The sequence below is a fragment of the Sciurus vulgaris genome (assembly GCF_902686455.1).
Source record: "Sciurus vulgaris genome assembly, chromosome: 1".
In the NCBI taxonomy this organism is placed as follows: domain Eukaryota; kingdom Metazoa; phylum Chordata; class Mammalia; order Rodentia; family Sciuridae; genus Sciurus; species Sciurus vulgaris.
Genome location: NC_136461.1, coordinates 18,256,249 through 18,268,053, shown reverse-complemented (window position 1 = coordinate 18,268,053; position 11,805 = coordinate 18,256,249). Strand labels below are relative to the sequence as shown.

The window sequence follows — 11,805 nt, the reverse complement described above, 5'->3', positions numbered from 1 at the left end:
GCCAGGCCTTGGGCTGCCATGTGCCCTCACGGCCACAGCATCCACCCCCAGTGGACTCAAAGCCCCTCAAGGGCAGGGCCGAGTCTCTGGAAGGCCTCTGTCTACCAGGCCCTGTCCTCCAGACAGGGCAAGGGTGTCTCCCTGTTCTGCCTGGCCCAGGTCTTTGCCCACGAGAGAAACAGGCAATCAGTGGCCCTGTGATCCAGTATTAACGGAAAGTCTGCTGGGTACAGGGGTTCTTCCCCTCCAGGTGCCCCCACCCCCGGGGGGAGATGTGACATGGGGTGGGCATCTGTTTCATTTGTTTTTTTTTTTTTTTTTTTGGGTGCTGGGAGTTGCACCCTAGCGTTGCCCTCCCGGTGGACGTTTTAATACAGGTCCAGACAGAGCACTGCCTGGGCAGATCCGGGAGGCTGCCCGAGGAGAGGGCTTTGGGAGAGAAGTGGAATCAGCCAGGGGCGCCCGAGGTGGGGGTACAGCGCCCCAAGCAGAGAAATGAAGGCGGGGAAGGTCACCTCTGGACCCCAGCACCCTCGTGAGGGGCAGGGTGTGTGCCGGGCCCGGGGCTCCAGCGGGGACGTTCGAACACTTTCTGCTACAACCTTCCCTCACCCTCGCCGCGTTGGCCAGGCCCAGAAAATGGAGCCTCTGCGGCCGCACCGGGCCCAGGAAGCTGGACAAGGGCTTCGGCTCCCTGGATCTCGCTTTCCCACTTCTACCCTCCGCGCGAGAAGTCCCCGGGCTCGCCGTGATGGGCTGCAGCCACGCTTCCCGCCGGGGGCGACAGGAGCTTGCGCCAGGCCCAGGCCGGCGGGCGGGCGCGCGGGGGGCGGCCCGGCCCGGTGCCCTCAGCGCCGCCCTCCCGGCTCCCCGGGCCTCCCCGGGGCGGGGCCGCCTCCCGCTGCCCCTTTATCTGCGGGTCGGGCCGTGCGGCCGCGGCGCCGGCTCTCAGCTCTGCCCCGCCACAGGTGAGGGGGCCCGCGGGCGCCGCGGAGGTGCGCCGGGCTCGGCGCAGTGGGGCCAGGGGTGCGGGTGGGGGCGCTCGGCAAAGGAGCCAGCTGGAGGGAGGGGCGGGAAGGAGGAGAGGAGTTTGGGGCGCATCTGCGGAAGAGTGGCAGGGGACATGGGGACCCCTGGCAGAGAGGACCCCTGGCAGGGAGCGAGGACGCGAACGCAGGGCCCAGCAGGCATCAGGAGTCGGGAGCGCTGGGAGCCGCGGAGGAGAGCGCGGGACCGCGGGCGGTGGGACCGTGGCGCCGCAGCCGGCTGGGGAGTGGGCGGGGCCGCTGGGGCTGAGGATCCCGGAGCGGCGCGGCCCGGAACAGGGCCCCACCCAGCTAGGCCTCCCGCCGCCCCCTTACCAAGGAAGTACGTGATAATGGGGCAGAAAGGTGTGTGGGTGTGCTGCTGGGGAACCAGAACTGGGGAGCAGCTCTGCTGGGGCCCCGAGATGCTCTTGCTCCCCAGGCCCAAGCCCTCCCTGGGGTCAGGAGGTCACGATTTCCCCAAGGCGAAGGAAAGGGAGCAGGCTCCACGCCCCTCACAGCCTCTCACCTGCAGGCCTGAGGACCCCAGAGATTGCCCTGGGGCAGCTCTCGAGGCCTGTGGGGCTATTTCAGGCCGAGGCCTGGGAGTTCCATGGATTCTCTAAGCTGGCTGCACTTGCTGGAAGGGTAGGACCTCAAGTTTGGAGCTCCTAGGTCTGGGTAGGGCCCCAGTCTCCCATTGGCCTGGGTCCCTTTGGTGAGAGGATGCTCTTCTCTGGTCCCACTTCTGCTCCCAGAGGGCCTTTGCTGGTCAGCAGTACAACTCAGGGGCCTTTCCTACGCCCTGTGCTGGCTGACTGGCCAGCTTGCCCAGCCTCTATGGGCTGCTCCAATCCCCCCCACCCTCAGGGTCCCCTCCTGAGAACAGTGGTGAATCTGAACTCCACGAAAGAATTTCTTTAAGAATTACTTATTTCAAGCAGGATGAAGTGGCACATGCATGTAATCACAGCAGTTTGGGAGACTGAGGCAGGAAGATTGCAAGTTCGAAGCCAGCCTGAGCAACTTAATGAGACCCTGCCTCAAAATAAAATTTAAAAGGGGCTTGGGGATGTAGCTCAGTGGTAGAGTGCCCTTGGGCCCAATCCCCAGTACCACCCCCACCACTCCTGCAATTTGCTTATTTCATTCTGATCACATTTCTGAGTATAAACGGAGGCTCAAAAGTTCGGCTACAAACAAAAGCAGTTTTTGTGCAGTCCTGGAAGTCTTGGCGGGACTTTTTCTTTAAGCATATTGGACTGAGTTGGGGAACTAGTTTGCAATGAGGGAGGTGACCCAGTTACAGAGAGATCTGGAAGCCACTGAGAGAAGGGAACTTTGCTTGTCCAATCTGGATCCCCCCCAGCAGGTGCCCCATAGTTGACTATGGTGCAGGCAGGGCAAGAACACTGGTTTTGGAGTCAGATATAGGTGCTCTGCCATTCTGCCTCTGTGCCTGGGATGACAGATGAGCCTCAGGCTCAGAGTTGTGAGGGACAGGAGATGTGTGTGGGCGCTAAACAGCAAGCCACTAATAACCTGATTAATGTTAGTGCCTTTTAGTAATAATAATTCAGACTCTGCCATTGTGTGTCCTCCTCCTAGTACCCCTGCAGAGGGTTTGCCTCTGACAGTCCCAGTATCAACATGGCCTGGGCTTGTTACTGTTTTATTTTATTTTATTTTATTTGTACTGGCGAATTGAATCCAGGGTGCTTAACCACTGAGTCACATCTCCAGCCCTTTTTATTTTTTATTTTAGGATAGGGTCTCATTAAATTGCTTAGAGCCTTGCTAAGTTGCTGAGGCTGGCTTTGAACTTACAATCCTCCTGTCTCATCCTCCCGAGCTGCTGGGATTACAGATGTGTGCCATTGTGCCCAGCTATCTATCAGTTTTGAGATGGGATTTTGCTGTGTTGCCCAGGCTGGTCTCAAACTCCTAGACTCAAGCAATCCTCCCTTCTCAGCCTTCCAAAAATCACACAGTACCTAGCCTTATTATTATTATTTGAAAATTTACTCTTTAGCTGGTGCATAAAAACAAAAATTGTACATATTAATGGGGTGCTATGTAATGTGTATACACATGTATACATTGTGTGAAGTGTAAAAACCATGGCCTTAATCTTCCAAAACTAAAAGCTGAATGTTCTCTCTGATAGGCAGATACTGACACACAATGGGAGGGGGGAGAATAGGGAATAGGAAAGACAGTAGAATGATTTGGACATGACTTTCCTATGTTCACACATGAATTCACGACCAGTAACTCCACATCATGTACAACCACAAGAATGGGAAGTTATACTCCACGTATGTATGATATGTCAGAATAGATTCTGCTGTCATGTATAACTAAAAAGAACAAATAAAAAATTTTTTTAAAAGTTCAACATGGAAAAAACCCTCATGGCCTTATTATTTTTATCTAACAAGGTTAGACTTTGCCTTCCATGGAAAGATAAAGTTGTCTTTAATTAAAAAAAAAAATGCTGAACAATCAGAGCTCAAAAGCTACAATGAATATTTTGCATGCCAGGAAGGAGGCAAAGAAGTAGAATTATAACCAAATAATGCTGATAATAGGTGTTTAAAAGTTCGGCTTTTACAAGAACCCAAAGGTTATAATTCTGATTATAACCAAGGAAATAAGCTCAGAGAGGTTAAGGAACTTTTGGAAAGTTACCCAGTAAATTCCAGACCTGAAATCCCATCTGCACGTAAAGCTGAAGATTCTGGCTTCTCTTGAAACTGTCTGTCAGAGGTGAGTGGCGGATGCCTACCCTTGGGGCAGTGGCCTGCTCCAGCTTGCCGGCTGGAGCAGCGTTCTGGTATCAGGAGTGCTGAGGCTGGCGTGCAGGGAGCACTGAGTGAAATCTGGGGATGGGAGTAACTCTGGGCTCTCTTTCTCCAAAGCTTGTCTCCTTTTTTGTACAGGGGATTCATTTATTTATTTACTCATTTATTTATACATTCCCACATCCCCAGCCCCACAATTTTTTTTCCTGAGACCGGGTTTAAGTTGCTGATGCTGACTTTGAACTTGTGGTCCTCCTGCCTCAGCCTCCCCAGTCCTGGGATTACAGAGGTGTGGCACCTGGCCTTAAAGCTGGTTTTCTATTGCAGCCCCACAGCCGGCCTTCCGTTTTGCTCCAGGGCTATTTGGGAACCTTTGACCTTGGGAATCGGATGGAGTCCAGGAGGAATTATCCATGGCAAGTCTTGGCTCAGGAGGGAGGTGAGGCAGATAACCTTGAGTTTAGGAAAGGGCAGTGTGGTTCGCCTCTCTGGCTGACAGAGGAATTCCCACTGGAGCTCTGGGGATGGGCCTGAGGTCTAGCCAGTCTGGGAGCCTTCCAGATCTTCTGTAAGACCTGGCCAGGCCAGGGCACATGCCTCTAGAACTGTCTGCTCACAAGGTTAACCTTGTGTGTCCTCCTGCTCTGGGCAGGGACTGCTGGGGCTACTGAAGTTGAGGCCCTTTACCTGCAGTGTGACTTCCCAGCCACCTGGAGTGGCCCTGTGGGTAAATGCCAGTTTTTAGGGCTCTGTGAATCCAGTGGGTTACTCTGAATGGTCTTTGCTGACATAAATTTAATGATGAAAGAAGTTCAGTATTCCCAGAATTCTAGTCTTCAACCAAATTTTCCAGGTCCCTAAATAGTCCTTCAGGGATAAGGTAAATGCTTAAGGAGACACAGTTAACTCTCTGAACCCCCAGATCAGTGGCACTAGCTATTGAGGGCTTAAAGAGGACCGATTTTTCTTTTTTTGAGAACCCAGAGCACATTTTGTAAGTGGAGAGTATTTCAAATACTATTATTCTTGTTTTTGTTTTTTTTTTTTTTGTGGTGCTGGGGATCGAACCCAGGGCTTTCTGCTTGCAAGGCAAGCACTCTACCAACTGAACTATCTTCCCAGTTCTATTATTCTTATTCATATTAATAATATAGCAATCATGTATTGAGTCCTTAAATTGTGCTAATACTTAGTTCTAGTCAATTTAATCTTTGTAGCAATCTGTGAGGTAGAAAATATTGTCATTCCTATGAGGGAGTTAAGGATCAGAGAAGGTGAGTCATTCATTTGAGGTCACACAGCTAGTATGCTATAGAATCAGGTGTCAAATCTGGTTGTCTGAATCAGAAGTCGATCTCCTTTCCAAGCCTTTACAGTGTTTGCTTTCACCTTTATTTCTGGTGTCCTTCATTTTGATTCCCACTGAGCAGAGGGCAGGAACCAGCCACATTTGCCTGGTATCCATGAACCAGGCCCTGGACACCTGGTTCCAGCCCAGGTTTGCCTTCCCTTGCTTGTGATCCTGGGTGAGTCACTACTTTTCAGCCAGCCAGCCTCTGCTTTTCTGTGGCTCACACAGGTTAATGGTGAGCTGCTTTCTGCAGCTGAGGCCAGGCTCCGTGGTCACGCAGCACAGCCTGGATTTCTCCAGGGTGGGAGCTGTGAAGGGAGGACAGAAGTGTGGGAAGTTGTCCTTAGCCCCACCCTCTGGTGACATCACACAAGACACCTGCAGTCCCTGGAAGCCCCACCCCAGTGCCCCTCACCTGTGGCAGTGCCACCCAGTGCTTGGCATCTGGCTGCTTTTCCCAGTCCCACAGCAGACGTCATCAGCTGCCAGGCTTGAGAGAAGCACCCCAGGTACCCAGCGCTGTTGGCAAGGCCTGGCAGCGCGTGTGGCGTGTGCTGGGCTGGCAGGCGGGCAGTTCCAGGCAGGGCCAGCTGCGCGGAGGATGCTCTGCAGGCCCCTCTGGATACCTACTCCCTTCTCCGGCTCAGGCTTGGCTTCTTCCTCTGCTCCCTCTTTTCCCCTCGAATCAGTCTCTCTGTCCTTGGATACAGGGGAATGGGAATTCATTTTGAAAACAGAGCTGTTTAGATAGAACAGGGCTTCTGGCTGAGGAGGAAATAGGGCAGTGGGTCCTGTCACCCTAACATGGTGCCTCTGGGTTCTGTCTTTAGGCCATACTGTCTGGGGGCATGGGGCTTGTGAGCGAGCATTGCCCCCCTCCTGAGGCGGTTGCTGTGAGCCAGGGCTTCCCTGTGCAGAGCGAGTGGGTGACTGGCTGCTGAGGAAGGCTGTGGCCAGAAGCCTAAGGAGATAGTGTACAGGAAAGGACCTGGTTGCTTGCTTTAGAGCAGCATTGTCCAAAATCACTCTGTGGAATGCACATAGGTAGGACGGGAGGCAGGGCAAGATCTGGAGCTGGTTCCAAATCTTGGCTCTGCCACACGCACTCTTTCTGACCTTGAATAAGGAGCTCTTTATGTGCGGCAACAAAATGGGCATATTAATCCCTACCTCCCAGGGAAATGAGAACTAACTACAGCGAGCCTATAAATAGTGAGCAGGTAGTCAACACATGACATTTTGGCTGATTTATATGCAATTACTGGGAAAGGAATCCTTGGTTATGTAAGCTTAGAACATGTAGGTTCAACAACACGTTGCTGCCTTTCATGTGCTGTTATGCCTGGGGAAGTTTCAAGAATGGGATACGGAATGTAGGACTGGACTGAGCAGATTATAGGGACCCAGTAACTAGGAGTCCACAGAGCATCGTGGCAGGGTGGAAACCTTGCTGGCTGGACAACTGCGGAAGGCCCTCCTGTCTCCAGGCTCTGGTTTCCTGGTGTGAAGCAAGGAAGCGGCAGGAGATACCTTTAGAGGCCTTTTCTGAGCTTCTGAGTTGGGAAGACAAAATTGTGGACAAGGGTGGAAGGTGGAGGCCGGATGGTTGTAGCTGAAGTCCAGCCTCTCGGAGGAGGAAAAGGTCCAGTGCCGGCCTCACAGGGACGTTTCTCATGCTCTGGGTGGAAGTGGCCCCAGAATCACCCCTGCAGCAGGGTCCGCTTCCCCAACCTGCCCCGGGCCAGGCTCTCTGGGGTAGAGCAGAAAGAGAGGCACCTGGATAAGTAGCTGCTTTTGTGCCTTAACTCCTGCCTCCTGCTGGGCTAGGAAAGGAGGGATGCTAGCGCCAACTCCAGAATCCAGTGCGGGAAGAGCTCAGGGAGGCGGGTCAGGCTGGGGTGGGGATGAGGGCGGGGCTGGCCTTGCGCGGCCTCTGCGCAGCGGGCGCCGTGTTTACTTGGACGTCATGAATTCCGGCGCGGCCAGGGCAGGGAACAGGAACGCGTCCGCCTGCCCCGACAGCGGCTGGCGTAAAGGCAGTTGCAGTTGACACCTGATGAACAAGGGGTAGAAACCCAACAAGCTTGTTGGAGGGGATTAATTTGGTGGCAGGGCGGGGGGAGGAAAAATCTGGCAGGTTTTTCAATACACAGTCAATGCATGATGACAAACCTGAATTAAGCAAGGGATACCAGGCAGCACAGCCTGCAGTCATGAGGTGACTAATGGCATTTGCCACTTCATCTTGCCAAGGCCATGTTAGCATGGTGGTTGAGTCCGGACTGACTTCGGATGTGCCTCTGCCACTCCCTGGTTGGCTGGGTGGCCAAGGTACTTCATATCTGTACCTTGGTTTCCTTTTCTGGAACATAATGCTAGTGACAGTGTCTACCTCACTGGGTTGATCATTACACGTGGAGAGCTGAACGCTGCCTGGCACGTGGCTGGTGCTGTGTAAACGCTCCCGGGTCCTGGAGTTCCCAAGGGCAGGGGTCAGATCCTTTTCCACTGTCCCCTCTCCTGGATCCAGCGCCCGTCTGAGGCACAGCAGGCTCAGGATCTGATATGTGAATGAATGAATCGATTCTGTCACCTATTGTAGGTCAGAAGGAAAGGTGGGGGGCAGTAAGGAGGCCCGTGGGGGAGGCAACTTGTGCTGGCCTCAGAGGATTTCAGCTTTTTAGAGAAAGGACGAGGGCACAGGGGGTGACACTGGGGTGAGGCAGGAGATGAGGGGTGAGCAATCTTAGGGCCTGGAGTGCCAGGATGAAGGGTTAGGTTTGATTTATTTGGAACCAGAAACGTGCATAATGGAAAAACTGGCTGAGGAATAGAGGTGGGGCTGAGGGAAGGGCTGTTTCTACAGCATGGTTGTTAGCTGGGGACTTTCAGGAAAAAAGTAGCTTTTGCGTTGGGCCTTGAAGGGTATGGAGTGTTATCAGAATGCTACTATGTTGTCCTTTTATTCAGCAAATACTGAGTATCAGGCTCTTGCTAAATACTAGGGCTACACAAAATAATGAGACAAACTGTCTACCCTCATTGAGCTCACATTAACAATTTTAATGCCCAGGACAAGCGTTGTTAACAGCCAAAGGATGGTCTGAAGGACAGACGAAATGGATTTTGAGGGATGAATAGGAGTTTGCCAAGTAGGCAAGATGGGGGAAATGTTGCAGGCAGAAGGAACAGCTTGTGCAAAGCTATAGACACGCGAAACAGCAGCTCTAGGAACTTGGGGAGGCTGGGATTGAGTGCATGTGGCTGAGCAGCCAGGCTGAGAACGAAGAAGGCGGCGCTGGTCACGTAGGGAAATGGAGAGTTGGTAGAGCCTCAGGCAACTCTGGAGAGGCTGCAGAGACAGCGGGTCTGTTAATAGAGTCATTGTTCCACCAGGCAAACAGTGTTGGTGGCACAAGTGGGCTGAGTCGCTTTGCATGTGCTGGACATGATGGGTCTGTGCTCCAGGAGAGAAAACAGCTGGGCCGCCGAGAGGCACCAGGGAGCTACTGAAGGCATGCCGTCCTGACACGGACTGAGCCCGCTGCGTGCCAGACCCTGCTCTAGGCCCCCAGGGAGCATCAGGGAACCAAATGGGTGCTCTAACTTTCCTTAAGATGAGTCCCTCCTCCAACCCAGCCAAGGACGGGCTTGTGGGCGGAGGGAGGAAAACCTGGGCGTCAGAGCCCGGCTGCTGCTGGCCGGGGGCAAGCAGGACACCAGGCCCTTGACTCTGCTCTGGCCTCTCTCCCAGCTCCCCGTCCAGGCCCCAGCCATGGCCATGGCGGTAGCCCAGAAGTTCAGCCACCTGCTGTCCAGCCTGTGGCACGTGGGCCAGGAGTCTGTGCGGCCAGAGCCCGTCTTCACGGTGGACCGGGCGGAGGTGCCGCCCCTCTTCTGGAAGCCGTACATCTACGCCGGGTACCGGCCGCTGCATCGGACCTGGCGCTTTTACTTCCGCACGCTGTTCCAGCAGCACAACGAAGCGGTGAACGTGTGGACTCACCTGCTGGCGGCCCTGGCGCTGCTTCTGCGGCTGGCCATCTTCGTGGGGACCGTGGACTTGCTGGGAGACCCTCACGCCCTGCCCCTCTTCATCATCGTCTTCGCCTCCTTCACCTACCTCTCCTTCAGTGCCCTGGCTCACCTGCTGCAGGCCAAGTCTGAGTTCTGGCATTATAGCTTCTTCTTCTTGGACTACGTGGGTGTGGCTGTGTACCAGTATGGCAGTGCCCTGGCGCACTTCTACTATGCCATTGAGCCTGCCTGGCATGCCCGGGTGCAGGCCATTTTCCTGCCCATGGCTGCCTTTCTGGCCTGGCTCTCCTGCACTGGCTCTTGCTATAACAAGTACATCCAGAAGCCAGGCCTGCTGGGCCGCACTTGCCAGGAGGTGCCCTCTGCACTGGCCTACGCGCTGGACATCAGCCCGGTGGTGCACCGTATCTTGGTGTCCCCTCACTCTGACACAGAGGACCCAGCTCTTCTCTATCACAAGTGCCAGGTGGTATTTTTTCTGCTGGCTGCTGCTTTCTTTTCTACCTTCGTGCCCGAGCGCTGGTTCCCAGGCAGCTGCCATGTCTTTGGGCAGGGCCACCAGGTTTTCCACGTCTTCTTGGTGCTGTGCACACTGGCTCAGCTGGAGGCTGTGACGCTGGACTACGAGGCACGACGGCCCGTCTATGAGCCTCTGCACACCCGCTGTCCCCACAACTTCTCTGCCCTCTTCTTGCTCACTGTGGGCAGCAGTGTCCTCACTGCGTTCCTTCTCAGCCAGCTGGTGCGGCGCAAACTCAGTGAGAAGACCAAGTGAAGGGAGGGGAGCCAGTAGGGAGGGGTATGGTGGGGGACAGGGGTTCGGGCTTGGCCCTGGTAGGAACAAGGCCTGGTAAAGTTGTTTGTGTCTGGCCCGCGGTGACTCCCTGCAAGCACCTCAACTGCCAAGGATGGCATGGCGTTGGCCGACCTTTAGACTTGGGGATTGGCCAGTTGTTGCTGGTCAACTCTGGATCTGCCCAGCTCCCTGCCTGGGAGAGGTTAAAGGATGAAGGTGTGGGCCACCCCGGCTTCCCCTCCACTGCCTCCCACTAGGGGTAAAGGTGAGGCTCTGCTGGGGTCAAGAGCCTGGTTTGGGGCTTCCAGATTTGTCTGGGTGTGTGGTGACACTTAGGCCAGAGTTACATTTGAGAGGCAGGGGAGGCCTCAGTGACCCACCTCTACCCACGTTTTACCAGTGGAGGGGAAAGGGACAGGCCCAAATAAGTGTAGGACCTTACTGCCCCTTGAGCTCCAGCCTGGATCAGAGCTCCAGTGAGCCCCAAAGGTAGAAGACTGTGCCAGACTCAACGGGATTCCAATCAGTGCCATATATCCAAGTAACTGTCCCAGACAGTGAGCCCCAAGTCTCCTAGCTCTGGCCTGTGTCCCACACAGCAGTTCCCAGAGTCTTTCCCAGATCTCAGTAATCCATCCAGTGTTTCCTTGGCCTCCACTCAGAGGCAGGCCACCAGGCCCTGTGGTCAGTGCAGGATTACAGAGGCTTTAATGCCAGATTGAACTGTCAAGGAAGAAGGGAGAAGGGAATCAGTGCTCCCCAGGGCACCCAGAGTCTTGGCTGGGAAGAGTGAACAGGAGTTTGCAGACAGAATAGGGCATTTGAGGCATAAGGGAGCAAAGGCCCAGAGGTACAGGAGGAGCTCAGTGGGGCTGAAGCGAGGGCTGCTTTGGACTCTGGTATGTCCTGGATATAATAAAGTGACTGATAACAGCTGCTGCTTGGCTTTTTGTCTCCTGTTCTAGGGAAGGAGCCCTGCTCATGATATTGGGGGAAGTTTTCCTAATAAAGCTGGAGCCCCTGGGGGTGGAGGGGAGGAACTCCTGTTTTATCTTTGCCCAGGTAGGTTGGGGCCTTATTTTATGTAGAGAGCTATATGTAAATAGATATACACACATATACATGATTTAATTTGGCAAGGGAGTGTGGGGGGAGTTTTATTATTAAGCTTCAGAAGTACTTAAAAGAATGTGTCTAAAATATAGAGAGTCCCACTTATAATATGACCAGGATTTATTATTTTTTGGTTTTTCTTTCAACCAAGGATTTTATGTTAACTTCTGTAATACTGCTTTTCCCATAGTACACAAGCCATATGTGTATGATCAAGAAAAATTAGAAGAAAAACCCCAAATGAATAAGAAATATACCACTGCTATAATATTCTGGGGGACTATATACATATAATGTAATATATTAATATTTTGATATATTAAAATATAGAATGTATAAAACATGGATTATACACACACACACACCCCTGAAGATTTTGGTCAGGCATGGAAGCATTTTTGCCTTTGTGAAAGGCTTTCAGAATTAAATAGTACTTTCACAAATGTTAACTTCCCTTGATCCTCTTTAAAGATCTAAGGTCACACACTACACGCTGAAAGCTTTTATTTTTTTTTCCCTTTAAGAGAAAGGTATCAATAAATTGCCCAGGACGGCCTCCAACTTGCGAGGATTCTCAGCCTCCTGAGTAGATGGAATTATAGGTGTGCCCAGCGGAAAAGCTAGTTTTTTCCCCCTACTCCCCTCGCCCCTCCCCTCCCCTCCCCTCCCCTCCCCTCC

General features: G+C 53.3%; 1 protein-coding gene across 3 annotated transcripts; it reads left to right on the top strand.

Moving 5' to 3' along the window:
- The first annotated feature begins 810 nt into the window (after nt 1-810).
- On the top strand, nt 811-10,950 carry PAQR7 (progestin and adipoQ receptor family member 7). Of its 3 annotated transcripts, none has more exons than XM_079134253.1 (2): nt 811-968; nt 8,935-10,950. In XM_079134253.1, exon 2 carries the CDS (start codon nt 8,956-8,958, stop codon nt 9,991-9,993), a length of 1,038 nt encoding a protein of 345 aa, XP_078990379.1. In that variant the 5' UTR covers nt 811-968; nt 8,935-8,955; the 3' UTR covers nt 9,994-10,950. The 3 variants fall into 3 exon arrangements, with proteins under 3 accessions (XP_078990379.1, XP_078990381.1, XP_078990380.1); XM_079134255.1 differs by lacking the exon at nt 811-968 and adding an exon at nt 1,167-1,368; XM_079134254.1 differs by lacking the exon at nt 811-968 and adding an exon at nt 4,049-5,689.
- Nucleotides 10,951-11,805: the final 855 nt, after the last annotated feature.